The sequence below is a fragment of the Cricetulus griseus genome (assembly GCF_003668045.3).
Source record: "Cricetulus griseus strain 17A/GY chromosome 1 unlocalized genomic scaffold, alternate assembly CriGri-PICRH-1.0 chr1_0, whole genome shotgun sequence".
NCBI lineage: Eukaryota > Metazoa > Chordata > Mammalia > Rodentia > Cricetidae > Cricetulus > Cricetulus griseus.
In genome coordinates, this window is record NW_023276806.1 from 113,801,787 (window position 1) to 113,826,480 (window position 24,694).

The following is a 24,694-nucleotide window of genomic DNA, read 5'->3' on the forward strand; positions in this document are numbered from 1 at the left end:
CTCATTCAAAACCAAAAGGATGGTTCTTACATATCAATCTCTGAACCCTACAGAATACAGAGGTTAGAAATTAATGTTCTCACTTTCAGCAAAATGGACGGTTGCAAAATCAACACCACAAATCAGCAGCTTTCTTATACACTAAAGACAGACTGAGAAATCAAGGTAACAATCTCATGTGCAATAGCCTCAAAAAAAAAAAAATACAACAACAAAAAATCCAAAAGAGAAAGTCATATACAAAGAAAACTTAAAAAAAAAAAAAAACTCAAGAAAGAAGTGAAAGAAGATAGCAGATGATGAACAGACCTCCCATAACATGGATTGGTATGATTACTATTGCGAAAATAGTTATCCTACTAAAAGCAACCTACAGATTTAATGCAATTTCCATAAAATTTAAAGTAATTCTTCACAGAACTTGAAAGACAATCTTAAAATTCATAAGGAAGCATGAAGGACCCAGACAGCTAAAACAATCCTGAACAATGAAAGTATTTTGCAAGTATCATCATTAATGATTTCAAGAGCAATAGTTGTAACAGCACCACGGCACTGGCACAAAAACACAGTTATCAATGGAAAGGAACTGAGGACTCAAAGTCCATGAACTTATATATACTTTATTTTTGACAAAGATGCCAAAACATACATTGGAAAAAAGACAGTATCTTTAACCAGGAGTGTTGGAAAATCGGCTCTCTTCATGTAGAAGGATGAAATGTGATTCTTCTCTCTTACTAAATGGATCACAGTTCTCAACATTAGACCTGAAACTTCCAGAAGAAAGTTTAGAGAGTACACTTCAGGATATAAGATTTGGTAATGACTTTCTGAATAGGATTCCAGCTGTCCAGGAAATAAGATCAACAATCAACACATGAACTTCATAAAAAGATAGAGCTTCCGTATTACAAAGCAAACTGCGGAGGCAGCCTATAGAATGGGAAAAGATCTTTGCTAGCTATACATCTAATGGAGGATTAATTATCTATAAATTCTAAGAATTCAAGAAACTAAATATCTGTTTTCTCAAAAAGACACATAGCTAAGCAATATTTTTAAAGTATTTAGCAAAATTAGACATTAGGAAAATATAAATTAAAACACGTGATCATTTCACTAGATGCTGAAAAAGCTTTTGACAAAATCCAACACCCTTTCATGATAAAGGTCTTGGAGAGATCAGGGATAACAGGAACATACCTAAACATAATAAAAGCAATATACAGCAAACCAACAGCCAAACTAAATGGAGAGAAACTCAAGGTGATTCTTCTAAAATCAGGAACAAGACAAGGCTGTCCACTCTCTCCATATCTCTTCAATATTGTGCTTGAAGTTTTAGCTATAGTAATAAGACAACAAAAGGAGATCAAGGGGATACAAATTGGAAAAGAAGAAGTCAAACATTCACTATTTGCAGATGATATGATAGTTTACGTAAGTGACCTGAAAAACTCTACTAGGGAACTTCTACAGCTGATAAACACCTTCAGCAAGGGGGCAGGACACAAGATTAATTCAACAAAATCAGTAGCCCTACTATATACAGAAGATAAATGGGCTGAGAAAGAAATCAGAGAAACATCTCCCTTTACAATAGCCACAAACAACATAAAATATCTTGGGGGTAACTCTAACCAAACAAGTGAAAGACCTGTATAACAAGAACTTTAAGTCTAAAGAAAGAAATTAAAGAAGATACCAGAAAATGGAAAGATCTCCCATGCTCTTGGATAGGAAGGATCAACATAGTAAAAATGGCAATCTTGCCAAAAGCAATTTATAGATTTAATGCAATCCCCATCAAAATACCAGCACAATTCTTCACAGATATTGAAAGAACAACAATCAACTTTATATGGAAAAACAAAAAACTCAAGATAGCCAAAAGAACCTTGTACAATAAAGGAACTTCCAGAGGCATCGCCATCCCTGACTTCAAGCTCTATTAAAGAGCTATAGTCCTGAAAACAGTTTGGTATTGGCACACAACTAGACAGGTAGACCAATGGAATTGAATTGAAAACCCTGATATCAATCAGCACACCTATGAATACCTGATTTTTGACAAAGAAGCTAAAGTTATACAATGGAAAGAAGAAAGCATCTTCAACAAATGGTGCTTACATAACTGGTTGCTGACATGTAGAAGATTGCAGATAGATCCATGTCTATCACCATGAACCACTCTGGGATACCATCTTACACTGGCCAGAATGGATAAAATCAAAAACACCAATGACAGTCTATGCTGGAGAGGATGTGGAGAAAGGGGAACACTTCTCCATTGCTGGTGGGAGTGCAAACTTATGTGACTACTTTGGAAATCAGTATGGCGGTTTCTCAGGAAAATAAAAATCAGTCTACCTCAAGATCCAGCAATTCCACTCTTGGGCATCTACCCAAAGGATGCACATTCATACAACAAGGACATATGTTCAACTATGTTCATAGCAGCGTTGTTTGTAATAGCCAGAACCTGGAAGCAAACTAGATGCCCCTCAACTGAAGAATGGATGGAGAAAATGTGGTACATTTTACACAATAGAGTATTACTCAGTGGAAAAAAACAATGAAATCTTGAAATTTGCAGACAAATGGATGGAACTGGATGTTAGAAACCATCCTGAGTGAAGTAACCCAGTCATAGAAAGACAAGCATTGTATGTACACACTCATATTGATATTAGACCTAGAGCAAAGGACTACCAGCCTACAATCCACACCACCAGAGAAACTAGGAAACAAGGAGGACCCTAAGAGAGAAACATGTGGTCCCCCCGAAGAAGGGGAAAGGGACAAGAACCACTGAGAAATTGGTAGCTATTCTCATAGTTCAGTGCCCTATTCAGTCATCATCAGAGATGTTTCCTTTTGCAACAGGTGCAGAGACACAGGACAAATGCTGCCTGTTTTCTTTCAGTGTAGCTATCAGTTTTGGATTTTTAGATATGTGTGCTTCATTTGGAATACCCAAAAAGGTCAGGAAATTACCAAGGGTTCATGGGGAGGGGCTTTTTGTGGGAGGAGAAATAGAATGTACTAGTATGAAGAGTAAAGGGGAAAAACTGGGGTGAGGGAGGGCAAAGTAAAAGAAGGGAAACTAGAAGGGGTAATAACTCTAAGTACTTTCCAGGAAAGTCCCATAGAAACATACTACTATAAAAGCTTCTTAAGATGTATCTGTATATGTATATGTACATATATGGTGTTACCCTGTAACAGGGCAGCAACACCCCTACAAGACACCAGAGGCTAATAAAGTTCAGTTCCAGGAAAGGATTTCCAGAGTTGTTGGCCAGTAGGTTCCAGCTTGATTTTTCCATGTATGTATACTCATAATATCTTTAGTAATGGAGTCTTTTGTCTTTCCATCAAGTTCTAGAGGATAATCAAATGCATTAGCAATAGCCCATAATATCTGGGGACCTTTGGGACCTCACCATCCAAGAATTCCAGAAGTGATCCATTTTCTGTTTTGGTCACTGAACTTCAGACTGACATTAGAAAATGTCACAGTATGGTGTCATGCGTTATACTAAAAACCCCATCAAGTTGTAATCATGTCACTCTTATAATGCACCAAGCAGCAGTGTAGAGATGATATAAAACCTTGTAAGGTTCAGTTGCAAATAGCTAGCTCAAATGGTACAATAGTAACATATATAGCTATCACAGAAACAAATGTATATAGCTATTACACTCTGAGACAATAAATTCCCAGTTTCATGTCATTTTTGTAGCATTTAATAAGTCTTTGGGTTGCTCCTCATCTATCAAAATATTTAAAAACATGTAGGAGATAAGCTCGGCTATTAAGAGCACAGGCTGGTCTTCGAGAAGATCCAGGTCAATTCTTTGCACCCATCTTGCAGCAGACAACTGTCCGTAACTTTAGTCCTACAGGATCCAATATTCTCTTCTACCCTCAGTGGATACCAGGTATACAGATGGTAATACAGATATTCATGCATGCAAAATAACCATACACATAAAATCAAAATTTAAAAGTGCTTTTAAATTACAAATTAAATAAAAAAAAATTAGGTAAGCAGTGGCAAGCTGACGCCCAGATATTGCTATCTTACCTCCTGGCAAGTTGCCTCAATTGTTCTGCACATCCACTGTCTGATTTCTGGTTGGTAAGTTCGAGGATATTCATAGTTCTATGAAAATGTCCACATGATAAACTCACACTAACAGCTGTTTCATGTTTGTCTCCTGTAAGTACCCATACTTTGATACCAGCCATTCTCAATGCTTCAATAGTTTCTCGAACTTTATCTTGTAGTCTAAAATTAAAAGAAAAAAATTGGTAGAGAAAAATACTCCTACAGTATATATTAAGTATAATACATAAAGTATAATCTTTATAGGAATGTTACAGTGTATCAACATAACTGAAAATTTCTGTGATTATGCAGGAAACAAGAATAAACTACCAGTGGCCATCTAATTCAAAGAAAACCAATGAATTAAAATTTACAACCTTATGCTTTAAGGGTATTATCATTAAAGTTGGTTTTTATGAACCCAACTAACACGGTGGCCTTCATAAACCTATCTTACTGGGAAGTGGGATAGGGGGAGGGAGTGATTTGAGGCTTGAAGTATGGTAGGCAAGAAATGTGCCACTAGCAAGTCTAAAATTTCAAGCAAAGATCTCTCCTCACCCCACCTCAGTAACAGAAATAGGTAAAGAAAGGGAGGTAAGGATGCAGCCCTACATACAAGTCTAGTCATGAGAGGTCCTGAATTCAGGGTTTCTGCTTTTGGATGAGTCTCTTATAGTTTTCCTTTTAAATTAAACATCAGACTTGAGGAAATACAAGACTACATAAGTTTAAGAAATCAAATGAAAACCCACATTTAAAATATGTATTCCTTTGTAGATATACCAAACAAAAAAACAGGCTTAATTTATGAAAATCAATTTGACTCACAATATTCAATTTAATTTAAGAGGCTAAAATTGATATATATGCTGGGTTTTAAAAAGTTAACAACTTGTAAGGAATTTATATGCTAAAGGAGGAGAAAAATCTTTAATCAAATAATTTAATATAGCATAAAACACCAATAAGCAGAACGTTCATAAAGAAGAGCACTTTCAATTATGTTAGTTGTCAGAAAAGGATAAGGGTTGGTTATGAGTACATTTTATTCACAAATGCCCTGATAGGGAAGAGAAGAATCATCCAGGTACAAGGCAAAGCCTTGCCAAGGAACAAGCCATGAACACAATTTCAGCTACAGCTGAATACAGCCAGTGTGGCATTACTGAAGCATGAAGCAGATTGGGCAGTAGTGGAAGGTGAGGATGGAAAGATATGTGAATGTTTGATGATGTCAGGTAAGACAACTGACTGACGATGAATAGCAAAATGGAAGAATAATACAAGTGTTTAATCTATTTCAAATATCTAATGCTGGAATAAAACAGCATTATTGTCAGCAGAAAAATTAGTTTTAGTTTCCTATTTTGTTACAGAATGTTAATTAACAGTATTTATTTTAGTCTATTAGAAACCGTTGACTAAAACATTCTTTAAAAAAAGACACTGCCTATTTCTGATACTTGCCTGTCTTCCACTGCTGTAGCTCCTAGTAATATCAGGTCTTTCTCAATGTACTGGAAGACATCAGCCAATTTCTCTTCCCGTCGCTGCAAGGCAGTCCTGGCTTCAAATAGGCGCTTATCTATATCATCATATTCTTTAGTTGTAAACTGTCTATAAGCTATACATAGTGTCCGCAGTCCTTTCTAAAAGAAAAGATAGGCACACACCTCTAAGAGCCACATTTGCAACCCAACTTTAAATACAGTCATTTTTATCTTCACCTGGGAATTAGAACTACACAAACTTAGGAATCTGTATTTGAATACTTGATTATATGGGCCTCAAATTTTCTTAATCTCTGAAAATTAGCATCTAAATCTAAATGCTTCTTACTATATATTTTTCTTAGAAAAACCAAAAATAAATGTTCTAGCAGTGAAACTTGAAAAGAGCAGATTTTAAAATACCAAATGACCACATTTAGCAAATTTCTAAATAGTGCCACTTCCTGATTTGTAATAATTAACATAAGGCACCATCAGATATTAATATATGTACTAATTAATTCACTCTACACTAACTATATGTAGATACTGTTCTAGACAATAAAGTCTTTGCTGTTAGATATTATAGAAGATAGATTACAGGCAACTGAAAACTAGTAACAGAAGGAGGTAAGGAGAGAGGTAAGAATGCCAACACATGGAAGTCTAGGCATGAGACATCTGGAATTCAAGTTTTCTGCTTTTGGATGAGGCTCCTATAGCTTTCCTCTTAAATTAAAGTCCCATTACATAAAATTAACTCTCTTAAAGAGTGTCATGCAATGTTTTTAGTATACTCACAACATTGATCATCACCACTACCAGAGTATTTCACCCCCCAGAGATTCCCTATCCATTAGCACACACTCCCTTCTCATCTTTTTGTCCAGTAGCCTTTGGCTACTTCACCTGTTTTCTATGAATTTGCCTATCCAGGATCTTTTATATAAATATAATGTATAGTCTTTCGTGGTTGGCTTCTTTTAGCAATCTCTTCAATGTTCATCCATGTTGTAGCATACTTCATTTCTCTTAATGACTAAGTAATATTCCATTACAAGGCTGTATCATATTTTAACCATTCATCAGTTGGGCACTTAGGCTTTGAGCATCCATATATTAGATCATGTGTGGATATATCTTTTCCTTTCTCTTTGATGTACACCCAGGTATACAGCTAGATCAGATAAACTTAATTTTTACCTTTTGAAGAATTTCTAAACTATTCAAAGGCTACATGACTTATATAATGTATACAATCTCTGGTTTCTCCATATCCCTGAAATAACTTCATACTCTTTTACTAAGCCCTTTCTGTCATGCTAGTTAGTATGTCCTCTACCACTGAGCCACACCTTCATTTTTTTTTTCTTTAAGTCAGGGTCCAATGAAGTTGTCCCAGTTGCTCTTGAATTTCTGGGCTCAAGCTTTGTCTGGTTTCTGCCTTCACACCACTGGCCCAGGATAAACAGAGAGCAAGGAGAAGGAAAGGAGAGGGAGGGCAGGAATGAGGAGAGGAAAAGAGAAAGAATAGGGATACAGCCATTCAGAGATAAACCCCAAGGATTTGTGCCTCACTCTAAGTCCGAAATACTCATGTTCATTAAGGGCACAGTTTGTGTGGTACACACAACCAGAAGTCCCTTCTACAACAGGTTGGAAGAGAGTTACATGTTACCAGATTAAAAAATCATTTCACAACAAGAATAAAGAGCCAACATTGAATGGAAAAGAACTAAGAATTACAGAATTCCCCAAACTTGGATAATCTATTAAAAAGACAAAACCTCAGCTGTTTCACAAATATATTTTTCAAGTTTGTTTTTTATTCTTTTTTTAATAATAGTTATCTATACTTACAAAGCAAATTTATCCACATGAATTAGTTCTTTAATGCAAAAGAACTAAGAATTACAGAATTCCCCAAATTTGGATAATCTATTAAAAAGACAAAACCTCAACTGTTTCACAAATACATTTTTCAAGTTTGTTTTTTATTCTTTTTTATAACAGTTATTTATACTTACCAAAGCAAATTCATCTACATGAATTCTGGTTTTTGCTATTTCTCCACCTATACATTTAGGAAGAATTGAAGATTCTGCTCCTTTAGCAAATAAGAGCTTCTCACCTAAAAGGGAAAAAAATAACTAGTTATCAAGCTTAATATTAGGTAAACATATATTTATAAAAGTTTAGATTGGTTACCTGAAGGTGCCTGAACAATTACACTCATTCTTCTACGATCTGAATCAAATTCCAGAATATGAAGCAATTTGTACCTAAAAATTAAGAAAGATAATCCTTAATTTTTAGAGTAATAATGTGAATATTTGCAAAGAATAAAAGATAAAACACAAGTATAAAGTAAGAAACTAGAACTGCATTAACATGAGTATAGGCTCTAAATTATCAATAACAGTACTAGACACAAGGGAGATGGCATTAAGTTCTCAACAACTAACATGTATTTTAGAGACCTTGGGTCATTTAACTTTCACAGATGCCAAAATGAAGACTACTAGAGAGATTAATGTTCAACAAGGTGGTATGCAGTAGAGAAGGACTGGAGCCCAGCTCTGCCCAGTTGGCTGATTCACAATCATTTCCTTTCCTAGAACATCTTACCAATTCAACTTTTATGCAGTCTTAGAGGTTTGGCAGCAATGATTCTGAACCTGGGGCAGGTATAAGGGTAGAGGATAGGGGAGCAAATGCCTCTTTAGAGAACTGAGCAAAAACTTATGAGGATAACTAATATGGGGCTTGAAAAAACTCCCAGGAAAGAATGCTATAGTGATATGTAAGTAATGAGTGTTCTAAGTTGACACCAGGTTCCCTCATGAAAATAGCTTCAGAATGAGTCTTATTTCTTTAGTATGGAAAGGCACAGCAAGGATTGATGTACACAAGCAACAGGCACAGACTAACTTAAATATAGTAGGAAAAGGATGAGTAGACTGGTATTTCTGAATGCTTGAGCATCAATTCATGGACATCACAAGGGAACTTGTGCTGGGGTATAGTTTATGGCACAGCATTTGCCCAACATTCCTGAGACACTGGTTTTGATCCCCAGTACTACAAAAACAAAAGATTAAAAAAAGGAAGCTTTCTTCATCTAACGACCTATGGAATCTCAACCCAAGTGTTTAATATACGTATATTAGCATATTAGTAAACAGTATACTAAAATACAGCATACTGTTGTAATTATGATGAGATACAATATAATATTGAATTATTCTAGAGAAAAGGTTAGCAAGTATTTTACATAGAGAATCAGATAGTATTTTAGACATTAAAGGCTATACACCTGCTGTATATTAAGACATATTCTTGCATGCAAGGGAAGTGTTCTACTATTAAACTTTATCCCCAGCCTTTCTTTCCTTTTTAATTTGAGACAGGGTCTTACTAAGTTTCTTGGGCTAGCCTCACTCTAGTGCCTAGGCAGGTCTTTAACGTGTGATCATCTGGATATAGCCTCCATACTACCAGAACTATTTTAATCTTTCTGCTTCTCTCCCTTACTCCTTTTCTTTTTTAAACAACTCCAAATGCAATCCGACATACCTCATAAACTATATACAGAAACAGACTGTAGGACAGAACTGGACTATATGCCATAATTTGCTGATTATTATTCTATACTTATATTTAGTATGGACTATAACATATTTGGAAGAATTTACCTTTCCAGTCTTCCAAGTACTTTAACTTCCATAGTTTCTTCAGAAATGCCTACAAATATAATACCAGCTCTAGGAATAAGAGGAACCGAGAATTAACAATATTTAAAGGAAGATATTTGATATTTCACACTATACCATTATAAATTGGTTTGAACAAAGGTACATTAATTAAAAGTTTAAGATGTATTTACAGTACTCCCTTTGAATAATATTACACTATTCTTAAGAACTTGACCGGTCAGACTTTACCCAAAACAAAGCAAAGTATTTTTACAAGTTTTATCACAAAAAATTCATACTGAATACTTTTTAAAAGCTCATTACAAAAATTTAAATTTACATTTGAGAATTTTATATGACAGTTTCCTAATGTTCTAACATTTATTTCAAGAGTATTCCTCAAGGATCAGAAAAATCAGGCCCAATCACCTTGCTGCAGCTTCCACAAGAGCCTTTTCATCTGGTGAAGATGCATAGTACTCCAGCTGTGTAGGTGCTAGGTTGGACTGCCAGGGACCATCACCAATGCCATCAGTTTGAACATTGCTGATCTGTACAGTATGGCAAAGACTGACTGCTTTAAAGAAGAGGTCATGTTCTTTGATCTGTAGAAATATAACATTCATGATTAAAGCACATTCCCAACACCATGTAGGAAACCAGACATAAGACCCGGAGAGCTAAAACAAGAGTGCTAATGACCTGGAATACCTGAGTAAGAGCTGCAAATTTTGGATTTCAATTTCATATTATTTTAGGAGCCTTTGGTATAACTGCATCTATTTAGAAAGTCTAAACAAACTGCAAGCTAGGAAGACTATGGTCTTGTGAAGAAGTAAGTTCTTAGACATAAGAAAATATGTACTATTTCTCTCTTTCACTTCAAGGCAATAACAGCATTTACTAACTAATAAGGCAAGGCATTTAAGATGCTTAATAAAGACAAGCTAAACTGGGCTGGAACTACAGTCTCAGAATATTATTTTGTGATGCTAAATCAAGACATCTATTTCAAATACGTACTTCTTGCTTCACTGATAGGAATTTCTTGAGTCCATCTATTGAAGAGAATTAATTCATAGGAATGCCATAATGACTAATTTGAAAATTGCTTACTGTTTCAGTATCTCTTTCAGGACTGGTTCTAAAAGAAGAACTGGCTGTGACATGTGCTGAGTTGTTGAGATGGGATAAACTACCAAGGTAAGGTAAGCTTCCTTCTGTGGAGTCTGGGGTTGGTCCTTCAGGTACAAGTCTACCATTGATTTCTTGGTATTTCATGCCATTAATTGAACATTCTCGAAATTGCATCTCATTTTCTGTCAGTGTTCCAGTTTTATCTGTAAACACATATTCCACCTAGAGAAACAGAAAACAAAAGAAACCTTTGTGGTCATGGGTTAGTACTGAACAAGAAAACCTTTCTCCTGTTTTCTAAAGTCTAGTCTATTAACATCAATATACCAAGGCTGAGGGTCGTACAGTCTATGAAGTTATTATTGATGTAATGAAAATAAAACAATAAAAATATTCAAAATTTACATACATTTTTTGGTACATGTTAATTTGTAGAGGTGACTAAGAATATGGTATAAGATATTTCATGTCTATCTCTTGGTCAAGCTACATTTAAAATAGTATGATTTGACACTCATCATTGAAGTTAGGGCAGAAGGGATGCTTACTAACCCAGAAAGTGAATAGCTGCCAGGACAGATGGTATAAATACAGGAAAAGGAACAAAATAATGACAACGACACAAGACATTAGAGATGAGTAGTCAATAAAGGACAGAGAAGTTAAAACTGAGGGCAGGAAACAAATACAGTGAAAAAAATGTTTAAAATAATGTGTTTTAAAAAAATATGTGAGAAAATTATTTCATTACTCTTGGGAGCTGATCCAAGAAAATTAACTCTGAAAGAGAAGGATACAACAGTGAAGTTGATAACAAAATTATGGTGAGGATTTGGTTACTGTAATGATGTGAGAGAAGTCATTTAAAAAGAGAGGCAGTGGGGCTGGAGAGAAGAACAACTGCTGCTCCAACAAGAATAGAGCCCATGCACCGAGAGAGGCAGGGAAGATCAATGGGGCTTGCTGCTGACTGCCAACCAGCTGAAAAATTCAAGCTACAGGTTCATGGAAAAGTTTTGTCTCAAAAGGAACAAAGTAGAGATTGACAGGGAAGGACCCTCACTGGCCTCTACGCATATGCAAACAGAATGCATCCCCCAACATCTCTCTCACAGACACACACATACACAATAAATATGCACAAGTACACATGTATACAAAACAAAAATACAACTAAAAAAAAGGAAAGGAAGACAGCCATCACAAGAAAAGCAAAAACAAACTACAGACTAGTATTTCTCATGAATATATATGCACATAATGTATACTAAGTCCAAAAATATATACAAAGGATTGCTTATCATTAAGTATATGAGATATCTCAGGAATCCAATCATTATACTTGTTATACACAAATTACCAGATTGAAACATGTCCTTTATTCTATTAATAAAATGACCATCTTAACAAATACAGAAAAATCACTTGATAAAAATTCAATACTCTTTATGACAAAAACACAACATACTATGATAAAAGCTTCTTCAAAACTTGGTAATATCACACTGAGTGATTTCCTCTTATCAACCGAGATATAAGACAAAGTTGTCTGTTCTCATATGTTTTATTCAACATTGTACTGAAATTTCTAGTTAGGAAAAAGAAGGAAATTATCCTGACTTGGAAGAAAAAGAGACAAAGTTATCTCCATTTTCATATCAAAAGACCTTGCATCCAAGGGAATCCACTTAAAAAAATCTATTAGCACTAATTAAGTTCAGTGAGATTCCAGGATAAAAGATCAATGTGCAAAATCAAAGAATTAAAGTGAGATAATTGTTCTAACCAAGAAATAAAGAGGGATAAGAAATTGTATTTTAAGGTTCATACTCTAGGGGACAATAAAGGTAACTACAACACTTGAGACATAGAAAGTCTACTATGTAAAATAATAACGTATTACATGGGGCCCAATATCAGTCTACCCATGTAGTCTTAGCTATTGGGAAGGCTGAGACAGGAAAATCACTTGAGCTCAGGGGTGTTTTGTTTTGTTTTGTTTTGTTTTGTTGAGACAGGGTCTCACTATGTAGAGCTCTAGCTATCTTGGAACTCACTATGGAGAACAGGTTGGCCTTGAACTCACAGAGATCTACCTGCCTCTGTCTCCCAAATGCTGGTATTAAAGGTGTGTGACACTACACTTAGATCAGCTCAGAAGTTTAAGCATAGCTTGGGCAGCAAGAAATGGGGCCCCATCTCAAAAAGAAAACAAAAAAGGCCAATAAACTACACCTGGGGTTGGGGTGGGCAGATCCTAGATAAACTGTCACGTTTGAATACAGACAGAGATGGTGAATGTATTTATAAAGACTTGTTTGAGGAGTATAAAACTAAGCAAGTAAAGAAACAGCATTAGCCCCAGGGGAAATAAAATGCATAAAGAAAATATAATGATAGTATTATGAAGAACAAATGAGGAAGTAAGAGTTTGGAAACAATATTATGAGTCATAATACAAGTATTTATTAGATGTCAAATTGTAACACCACCAGAGTAGGCAAAGTGGGCAAGTTTTGGCATATGTGTACAAAATGGTAAAGAAATAGTTGCCCGCCACTTTTAATATTTATTTTATTTTATTTAATGATATGCTTGCCCGTGTGTCTCTATGTGGGTAGTGACATGAGTAAAGGTGTTTTTAGAGGCCAATGGCATTAGATCTCCTGGAGCTGGAAGTAGAAGTAGTTTTGAATTTGAATTCATACCCAATGTGAATGCTGGGAACTGAACTGAAGTCCCCTGAAAGTAAGCACTCTTGACCTCTTGAGTCATCTCTCTAGCCCCAGTTATAGCTTTAAATTCCATAATTGGTAATGTCTAAAAATTTCAAATCATGATAAAATATCATAAAGAAATATACTGATAAATAATGGAAAAAGACATTAAGAAATAACATGGGAATAAGAATTAGCTGAAGCAATGTAAAAGGTGTTTTGGTATAAGCTTTGTAATATTTTCTATTATCAGTCTCTTTACATGTAATTCTCTGATAGAAAGAAAATATCAGGATCATCTTCACCTGTCCAAGCTCTTCATTCAGGTCAGAAGTATTGACTTGAGCTTTTTGATCTGACTCTTCATGATACAGATCAAGATCCCAGCCAATAAAAAATGATCCAAGAAATTTCTGCATTTCAACTGTCACATACAGAGAAATTGGAATGATGAAATTGTAGAGTACCAAAAAAGCAAGGAAATCAGAAATAAATCTCAGGATCTAGAAAAAAGAGAAAGAGATGATTATTTGATGACAAAATACATGAGAATTATCAGAAAGTTCTTGTCTAAAGTATCAACTATATTCTTAGGTAAACTAATATCATGACTTGAAATTCCTTAAACTATTTTAATACTGCATTTCCTCTGTTTACTTAAATTACTGCTTAAGGTAAAGGTTAAATTCCCACAGCTCAATTTGTTACTTTTCGGAAGTTAGCTGGCATGACGAATGAAAACACCAAATTATAACCAGCCTCTGTGTAGTGTGCTAGCCATCCTACTACTCTTCAAAGGTCATGGGTGACTAAGACATGAGCACAACCTAAACCATACTGGAACGCAATTTCTAGGGAGAATGGTTAAGGAACAGAACTGAAGAACACAGACTACATGGATAGATTATAGCAATAGCACAGCAGAGCTGTCTTTCAATATGCACTCTGCAGAATATAAATGATACCGGTAACAGGGTCCTATACTGATCTGCTTTGTTATCTCCTGAGATTAAATGTTCTCTACTGCGTACATTTTAATTTAGATGGAAATTTAAAGAATAATTATTTACCAAAATTGCATATATCTTGGTATATCAAAACCGTTAAGATTTATAAGGTATAATAAATTATTTTTAAACCCCTGAATTTGTAATACTGAAGTGGAATGCACATGTACTGACATATAAATTTTTGTGATCTAATTATTCAAGCCAAACGCTACTAGGAACACACAAAAACGTTCAGTCCCTAAACTAGAGAAAGTACACCACTGCTAACACATTGATTGCTCTTCTGCAAAGACATCTTGTCAATACCAATGTTGTGATACGATCACAGTGGTCCTTTCCATCAAATCATCAACTATCCCCAAAGTTTCCATAAAGCTGAATTACGAATAATACATAATACCTTACTACTATTTCTTTGATGTTCTGTTTTTTGGTTATACCAAGGTTCATCCCATTTTTCTTCAGCTTGCCAGGTATATTTCAAGATAGTACTAATGATGGCCTCAGAAATAAGGATTATTAGATAAATTATTAAAAATGTGTTCATTGATCTAAAGCAAGAAAAAGAACATAAACATATCAGTATATTCTACATTCATTTGCTTAGAAATAATACATATATTAAGCATACCAAAATATATAATATTTTATTATAGCTTTTTTAAAGATGGTCTTTATTTTTTTGTAATGACTATTAAATAAAACATAATTACCAGCAACCCAGTTGTAAAGCCTATGAATCATACAGACAGCAAGATATATGCTAAAGTACAATGGTGGCACTTCTATCTTGGGGGTTATCAGCAACCATCTAATTGGACTTACGGCCTGCTCAACAGGAGGGAATTCATATCTGGTACTTTAGACATTGCCATCTGTAGCTAATGAGGTCATGAACCCTAGATAAGAACCTACTACTACCATTTTCTAAACCAGTATTATTTCCAGTTTCATTCTAAATACCTATCTTTATATGTACAGGTAAGTGTAGCTCTCACCTCTCACCAAAAAGCTTCTTTTGCAGCAGACAGAGAGAGTAACAGAAATCCATAACTGGTCAAAATGCAAAGAGCAAATGACCATGAGATGGCCAGCTCCACACGTCTAACCACAACAAAACTCCTATGTCTAAAGCTCAGGGAAACATCTCAGAAGGTAGAAAAAATTTTCAGAGCCAGAGGACCAGGACATCTGCTGTGAGACAGTGTTGGGTGACAGTTTACTTTGAGACAGAGACATTCCAAACTGCAAGGAAGTTCCTTAAGCAGAAAAGTAAACAACTTAAGACATTGTGTTTTTGCCTACATCTTCATGAGACACTCTCCTTCTTGAATACATTATATTATATTAAACCTATCATCAATACTACTACTACTACTACTACTACTACTACTACTACTACTACTATTATGGTATGTGGGTGGAGTGTCTGGAATCAAACCAAGACACAGCACTTTCTATGTGAGCATTACAACATTGAACTAAATTCCCAACCCCTCACTCTATTTTCAAATGTTTAATTGAAAAACCTCTCCTTCTTGTCTTAATTGCTTTAGTTTATATTCAACATTCTCTTATTTAATTTGAAATTAGTATCACAGTCCCAACTATCAGCAGTGAGACAACTACTCCAAATCATTGCCCTTAGCATTCTGAGGAGTTTCCTCTATCTGTGAGGGACATTAAATCAGGCCAAAGTGGGATTCTTGGCTTTGACACTAAAAATAATTCAAGACTAGCCAGTATAAAAGAAAATCTGGAGATTTTATTAAAGATATTTATTAAAGATTTTACTAAAGATAGACCTTAAACACAAAAACGTGAAAACAAGAGTGTCCAGAACCAAAGTCTTAATATTATCTAATTTTTCACTGTTGAACTGGAAAGTCTAAAGGGGGAAGAATTGTGTCTCAGAAAACCTAACACATAACAGATATACATCTAATATATATTTATAGGCTGAGTTTTCTCAAGCAGAAATCAGTAAATAGTTTCAAAATGTCTTACAGTTCATGAGTAAGACTTTATAGTAAAACCCTGGTGAACTTTTTATAAATAGTAATACTCTGGCAAATTCTGATTGTGATGGTATTAACTCAGAGATACTCCCTCCTCCATGTCTATTATTATAACAAGCTTTCTATTTTATGTTTCAATTCTCAAAAGTATGGACTCCTTAAGGTTTTGATGCTAGTCTCACCTGTATACTGCTACAATACTGAGTAGGTACTGCTGAAGCAAACAGATTCAACTTTAAATTTAAAATCTTAAATTTGAAAACATATATTTGATATGAAGAAATGTTTTATCACCAAAAACTTCAGACTACTACAAAGATTCATAATTACATCAACTGATACATCTACAAGCTGATCTCTATACGTAAGGCTCAGGGAACAATGAAGCAGGGGTGGAAATTTTCTAAGAGCCAGGGGACCAGGATGTCTGCTGCTAGAAAGTGGCCTCAAGACATGACATGGAAAATGCACCCATGAGCTCTCAACAATATGATTGCCTCAACAAGACTGCATAATAACATTAGTTGACATTCAACATGGATGAGGAAAGTTCCATATGGCTCTGCTCCTAAGTGAAGAGTTATAGCTGGTCAATGGCTGTTGAGAGGAGAGAATCAGTTACTTGCAGAGCTAGGCTCCAATATAGGTTATCGAGTCACAAATGGTCAGTCCTGCACACATGTACATACAGGCAACACTAAATGGACTCAATAGGTAAGTACATATATGTCTAGTTTAAAAAGAGGCATTCTCAATAAACAAATAAACTTCAAACATATAAACACAATAATGAATCTTCATGTGCACCACATAGCTTCAACAACTGTCAACATGCTACCATTCTTATTTCAATTATACTCTCTTCCATTCCAATTACCCATTTAATTTTTTCTGTGGTTCTTTTATCTTGCCATTTCATGAATAGCTTTTTAAAGAACTTCTTGACTTGTAATATTTGAAATTACAGACTCACAGAAAGCTGTAAAATCAGAACAAAGAGTTCCCTAAACTCTTAGTATTTTCTCCAGTTCCTGCCCCCTCCCCACCTTTTTAAAGAGTAATGAAAGGGAACACACCCGGAGGCTTATGCTATGCCATGTACTCTACCACTGGGCTACATCCCCAATTCAATGTTGGCATCTTATGCAGCTGTGACACGGTATCAGAACCAGGAAAGTAACATTGGGATATTCCAGGAAATTAGATGTGATTAAGATTGAAATTTATAAAACCTCTTCTTACTGGTATGAAATTAATTCCACATACAGATTAATTGCCATTATAAAGAACTGTCCCATCGTCACTTTTAATAATGTATTTATTTAAGGACCAGCATTGTAGCACATGCCTTTAACCCCAGTACTTAGAAGGCAGAGAGATTTCTGAGAGTTAAGGTCAGCCTAGTCTGTATAGTACGTTCCAGGTTATCCAGGGCTACATGGACTCTGCCTCAAAAACATAAAATAAAAAACTTTTATGTGTATGAGTGTTTTGCATGCATATTATGTATGTACACCACATGTGTGCCTAATGTCCATGGAGTTCAGAAGAAGGTGTCAGATCCCCTAGAACTAGAATGAAAAATGGTTGTGAGCCACCATGTGGGTGCCAGGAACCAAACCCAAGTCCTCTGCAATATCAACAAGTATTCTTAACCACTGAGCCAACTCTCCAGCTCCCATTACTCCTCATATTTTCACTCATCCCATACTAAATCTGTCCCCTGGCAGCAATAATCCATCCCCAATCTATATATAGTTTTACAATTTTGAAAACGTTCTACAACTGGAAACATAGTTATATAATCTTTGAACTTGGCTTTTCCACCAAGTACACAATTTTGTAGCTCGTTCTGGATTATATATATATATATGCATGTAATATAACTCCTTTTTCTTGCTGAATAGTGTGCTATGTCATAGCTGTACCAGACTTTCTGTTCAACTATTACCCATGTATGAACAATGGGTTGTTTTCCAGACTTTTGCTGTAATAAATAAAGCTGCTAGGGAAAGAAACTGCAAAATTATCTTCCAAATGGGAAAACCATCATCTGACATTCTTACCAATAATGTATGGGATCTTATTTCTCCACTTCCTGCTAGCACTTATTATTTCTACTCTTTTATTTAGTCTTGTTCCTTAAATGGTGAGCTAACCTCACTGTGGTTGTGATATGATATTCTCTAATAGACAATGATGTTGACAGAACATCTCTATCTGTTCACCTGACACCTACAGCTCCTTTGATGAAGTATGATTCATGCTTTTGGTTACATCTAACTGAATGTTTGTGTTACTATTTGATTTAAGTTTGTGGTTTGCTAATATTTTCTCCCAGTCTGTAACTTGTCTTCATACTTTCAAGAGGGTTGAGAGGATTTTTAACTTAGATGAAGTTTAATTTAATTTCTTTATTCAGGAGTTATGCTTTTTGTCTAGCAATTATTTGGTTAAGTCCAGATCCTAGAGATTTCTATGATTAAAGTCTTTATAATTCTGTTTCATATTTAATTCAATCATCACTTTTGGATGCTGGAGACTTAGCCCATGGCCTGGTACATGCCCTCTTATTAGAAAAAGCTCTCTGCTCCCTCACGTTTATTCAAAAGTTCCCCCAGGTATTATAAATAATGGGTTTCAGAGTTTATAGCTTTCCACATTCCTCAAAAGACTGCTGATTTTTGTTCTATCGGGCAGTTAACTTTAAGCACCTAATGTCACTGCAATTGGTCAAAGTAAAATTCTCTCTCTCTTTTTCCAGCATTCTCTGAATTCTATTGTTTGTTTCTTGCCAACTTGCACCTATAGTTTTATCAGTCATACAAGAAAATCTGGGCAGCTTTTACATACACATTTTCAAGTCAAGTCCATTATTTCCTATGATGTCTTACCTATTTTCCCCTAACTTTCTACATTCTCTTCTAGCTTTAAACTTTGTCCTCTGACATTTCAACCCAGTAAAGAAAACGTTTTTCCCATCTTATTTCTTCTATGTCCCTCCATTTGTCTTCAGGATTGGGCTCACTGCCAATTTGACCTGCTTTTGGTCACTTTTTATTACCAGTAGCCCAGGGTAGCCTCAAACTCATGATTTTCCTGTCTTTGCCTTCCTTCCAAGTATTAGGATTACTGGGGTGTCCTCACCACGCATTGTTCAGCATTACTCGTGTGCTTGGGTGTGTGTGCCTGTATGTGGTTTTGCATGCCTACATAAACAGATATGCATTATGCAGAAGTCTAAGGTTGGTATGTTCCTCTCTTGATCTGCACTTTATATTTTGAGACATGGTTTCATACTAAATTCAGAGTTCACGATTTCTGCTAGAATGGCTGACTGGCAAGCCCCTGGGATCTCCCTGTCTCTATCCAGCAAGTTATAGGTCCATGCTACCACAACCAGCTTTCTATGTGAGTGATAAAGATAGGAACTCAGGTCCTAATGCTTGTACAGTAAGTATTTTACTCAGAGCTACTTACCGCCTCATACTCTACACTATTTTTAGCCATATTTTAGTATTTACTAATAGTACTTACTAAGTATATATAAAATGCTAACTATACAAAGCATAGACATTATCATTATCCAAAAGAATATCATTATGTGTATATAATATGAAATAAATTTTAAAGAATTTGTTTATTTTTAATTTTAATTTTATGTATATGGGTATTTTGCCTGCATGTATGTAACTGCATTGTGTGTATACTTAATGCCCATGGTGATCCCTTGAAACTGGAGTTACAAATGGTTGTGAGCCACCATGTGGGTGTAGGGAACCAAACCTGGGTCCTCTGGAAGAGCAGCAGTGCTCTTAACCACTGAGTCACCTCTCCAGCTCCTGAAATATCTATTATTATATGTAGCATACACATATGAGTAAGACGCACATATAATTATATAAGAGTTTTCTTACTTTTCTACTGCAGATCGTTTCTGTGACTTGCTCTTGTAATTTAATGCCATCTTAGTTTCCATTCCAGTGTATACAGCCACACCTAGAAAATAAAACTGCTATTTTAAATGCACTATCACTAGCACTGTCTCAGTTTGTATAATTTGGCTTTGTCTTGAGTCTTTTCACAGCTTTTACAGACCTGCTAAGCTTAAAATTTTGGTGATCTAGGCATTCAACCTGCATGTAGTCTTGTTTCTCAGTAACAAATATTTGGATGAAAGGTATTAAGAGTTGACACTAATGGAATAGGAGGGTAGGAATAATAGGTGACCATTGCATATGGTGTTAATGGTATTAGTAACAGTAAAAACACAAAAACACTTCTGTTAAACTGAAACTCAGGCTAAAGACCCAGAATGCCAGAATCTGGAGCCTACATGTCATTCCTTAGGTACTGAAGAATATCAATGTCTTTCAGAGTAAACGAATGAAGCACAAAGAAATGCTGTGTGAGACTCTGAGATGAGAGAGTGTGGTCATAGTAGTGGGACTAAAACTAGGGACTAAAACAAATTAGTCAAGATAAAACTTTAAATGTTGCTTCAAATTCCTAAATAGTAAAAGTAAAGAAATAACATAGGACCAACCAATTGTGCCCTTTTAGTAAGCATCTGACCTGGAATTTTTAAGATAAAAATCAAAATGAAAAATGGCACTAAAACCATGCAATTTGAAAACAAAACAAAACAAAAAAACCTCAGAATGAAACAACAGAGAACAGGATGCTGAGGCAAACAGTAGACTATGCTAAAAGCATTCAAAGACCCAAATGCTTCTAAAACTAAATAATGTGGATCCCTACTTTAAAGTAATAAGAACAAAAAGTATTATTCCTGCAAAGTCATATAAGATTCAGTGTCCCAGTAGAAAATTTAAAAACCATGGAGGTTTACTCTGGTTTCTGACATCAGAACTGCTATAATTTTTAAAAAATGGTAGCAAAATACATGTAACATACAATTTACCACCTAACCATTTAATATGTATAGTTCAGTGGTGATAACACATTCACACTTTAGTGAATTCATCTCTTCTATCTAACTAGAGAATACTTTAACCACTTTTTTAAAAAAAAATGCTGGACCCATTAAATATCTATCCTGCTTTCTATTCTCTACCCATGGAAGTCACTTAGTACGTCATCATTATGGATATACCCATGTGAAGTATTTCAAATGAAAGGGAGAATATAATCTGAGGCCCTTTATGCCTGGTTTCTACAAGGCAAGAACACCATTAAAGCTCTTCCTTTTGAGAAATAAAGTGTGTGTCCCCAGTAGTACTGGCTCCACATTCAGAGCTCAGTAAGAATTTATTGGATATACAAATGTGTGAATGAATGAGTCTGCAGTTATTAATTCAATTGAAGAATAACCATAACAGAATTGATGAAGTGTGGTCTACCACCATGATACTGAAAAGCATTGACTTGTATCCAAGTTTCTTGAAGTACACTAGTCATTTTCTTAGTACTCAGCTTCACAAGAATCCATAAACACAGTAAGAGACTCTAGCACTACTCAAAAGGAAAGATCAACAACAAAACAATATTAAAACAAACTTTAAAAGAAAATTATCATATATTACATTGAATAAAGTAATATTGTGCAAATGACCATGAAATGCTATTCTTTTAAAGCTGCTTTACAGAGGATGGGGATGCTGTTTAGTGCTATACAATGTGCATGCCTACTGTGTGTTAGACCCTGAGTTCAGTACCAAGCACCTCAAAATAAGAGCAAAACTTCATATAAAGCACAAATACAAACCATACAAGCAATTAAAAAAACTTAAGTATGTACAAACCAAAAATTTCTTTTGTATTTTTTAATCTGGCTCCACGAAGCAAGAGACTCTCTGGTCCCAGAGGTCTAAAGAAAAAAGAAACCCAAAAGGCACTAAATATATTAAATTTTCAATTCAATTAAAAGGCATCTTCAGTCAGTGGTACTTAAACTACAGTTACAACAATTTTCACATAAAATCAAAATACCAGCTACTACAATACTTCCTGGGCTAATAGTGTTACTATAACAAACAACATCAGCTTTAGCATTTCAGTCATTTTAAGATTAATGGCAGGGCTAAAGAGATCGCTCAGCAATTAAGAAAGCTGGCTGTTTTTCCAAAGGATCCCAGTTTGATTCCCAGCACTGATATGGCAGCTCACAACCATCTGTAACTCCAGTTCCAAGGGATCCGACATCCACTTCTGACCTCTGTAGGCACTAGGCACTTAAGTGGTGCACAGACACATGCTGGCAAAACAGCTATACGCATTAACAGTAAAAGTTTTAAGTTAAGGCTTGTGACTTAAAAATAAAAGTATACATTTAAATAAACTCAAAAAGCCACCAATGTAAAAAAATTTAAACACAAAAATAAGATTAAAAATTAAGCAGTGATTTAAGAAAACTTAGCAGAAGACAAAATTTAAATTTTGTTAGCAAAATTAACTATCAGTGCAAACATAAAATTATCATGAGAGCTGCACAATATAAATGCATGAGTCTGCATAATTAAAATTATATTACAAAATATAATGCACAAAATATGTTAGTGTTTTTTGGCAAGATTACAAAACACTAGCTGACTACTTATACTGCACACTTCTCAGGTACAGGCCTTCTTGCTGTTTGAATTTCTCTCCATAAAGGAGATATAAAATGACAAGGAGTAACTAAAAAGGAAATTGTATTTTTTTAATAATAGCAGGAAGATTAAGAGTTTGTCATGGATAAGTTAAAAGATCTTTATTTTGTTGAGAATCCTTAAGTTTTCCTGAAACATACAAAACTATTTATTCAAATCAAATAAAACCTGAATCATTTACAAAAATATCAGCAAACCCAAATACTGTGGAGAAAAAAAAAATGCACTGAACCAGTAAGGCCAGGCATTTGGGACATGTTTCCCAGGTACGTTTTACTAAAGAGTCCTGCTTGGGGAATACTCATCTCTGCTATCCCAGAACTAGTATGGCAGCTAACTACTCAGCAGCTATAAAATACCTGTTTCACTGAAAATCCCTTCATCATTAAAAGAAACCACATGCCCATTCAACATTCATTCCCTTTTCTACTCCCTAGCATGGCATTGGTTCTAACAATAACAAGAAATGTATATGAAACTGGGATACCATGACAGCTTCCAAATAAAAGACAATTCAGTAGTTAACTGCAGTTGTGTCAGTAAAGAACACACTTCATTCTTTCAGCCACGCAGGAGTGGGTGTTCCACACTGCTACGTTCCTTTACCAGACACAATGTTAGAATACCATTCAGACAATGTATTCACAAAATTTTCATCATTTCAATACAGAAATAAAAACAAGTCACATTATTCATCAGAGATCATGTGTGTGTGTCTGTTATTAAAGTTTATTGAAGGTGTGTCTATGCTAATGTTTATTAAAATATGAATCGGTGCTGATAATGACATTTTTGATGGCATATCTTGAAGATCTAATTTTAAAATGCTCAACTCTTTCGGCTACTGACTTATTTCATATAGCCAATATACAATGAATGTGTCCTTTGAAAAGAGTTGGCAAAGCCAGATTAAAATAAAAGTTTAACAGCTAATTCTAAGATTGATTTTAAAGTAAGGTCAAAAGTAAAAATATAATCTCACCCTATTAACAAATCTTTAAACTGACTCAAAGCCTCTTATTTAGATGCCAAATTATACTGGGAAAATGGATCAAAAAAGATCCAACTAACAAAACAAAATAAAAACAAACAAACAGAAGAATGAGTATAACAGTTCAGAATTGGTCACTAAATACTTTAGCTGGTACTCGGTAACTTTGAAAGAAAGCCAACCATGGGATTACACTTACTAAACATTATGTAAAACATGAATCTTTAAAAAAAAAAAAAAAAAAAAAAAAACTTTTTTGTAGTAGGAGGACTGAACCCTGGACTTCACACATGCTACACTTGCTGTACCACAGAACTGAACCCAACTCATTTGACTTTGAGTGTTATGGCTTAAATGTTTAAGCATCTGAGTTAAATTTGCAGTGTTTCATTTAAAAGTTGTTACCAAGGACTATCAAAAAATGCAAATACATAAACCTACATAAGTACTATTATATTATTACATGGATTGTTTCATCTTCACTTGTTGCTGCTAAAACCTACTAGCTGGTGGCATGTTTTATGCTTTCCTATGATAGGCTGTTTATTTACCTAATCCTCTGTAACTTTTGGTTCTTCTACCAGTTTCCAATTACAATTTAGATAATGTGATTTATTCTTACCTTACAATTTCTTCCATTTGTTGAGTTATTATCATTCGTCCCATAAATCTGTAAAAGAATGTCTCATATCACAAAGATGGGTATGAAATCAATGGGTAGAATACATTTAGCATTGTTATCTAAATGAAATAAAATCACTATGTGTGCATGCTTGTGCAGACCTGTGTGCAGGAGTGCAGCATATGTCCTCTGGCATTCTAGCACTGTTGTATTCCTCTAAGGCAGGGTTCTTCTCCAAGCCTGAAGCCTTCAGTTTTTTAAGCAGGCTACCACCAACCTTCT

The 24,694-nt window shown here is 34.9% G+C and overlaps 1 protein-coding gene across 1 annotated transcript in view; it reads right to left on the bottom strand.

The window, feature by feature from the left end:
• Positions 1-24,694, bottom strand: part of Atp11b (ATPase phospholipid transporting 11B (putative)) — a 104,899-nt gene that overhangs the window by 40,519 nt on the left and 39,686 nt on the right. The window contains exons 8-19 of the mRNA XM_027391992.2: positions 24,413-24,460; positions 21,954-22,018; positions 20,106-20,187; positions 14,571-14,721; positions 13,466-13,663; positions 10,423-10,665; positions 9,736-9,911; positions 9,307-9,375; positions 7,820-7,893; positions 7,639-7,742; positions 5,589-5,770; positions 4,095-4,298 (exon numbers count right to left, since the gene is read on the bottom strand). Of these exons, the coding sequence (XP_027247793.1) occupies positions 4,095-4,298; positions 5,589-5,770; positions 7,639-7,742; positions 7,820-7,893; positions 9,307-9,375; positions 9,736-9,911; positions 10,423-10,665; positions 13,466-13,663; positions 14,571-14,721; positions 20,106-20,187; positions 21,954-22,018; positions 24,413-24,460 (1,596 nt within the window). The remainder of the gene's footprint in view (positions 1-4,094; positions 4,299-5,588; positions 5,771-7,638; positions 7,743-7,819; positions 7,894-9,306; positions 9,376-9,735; positions 9,912-10,422; positions 10,666-13,465; positions 13,664-14,570; positions 14,722-20,105; positions 20,188-21,953; positions 22,019-24,412; positions 24,461-24,694) is intronic.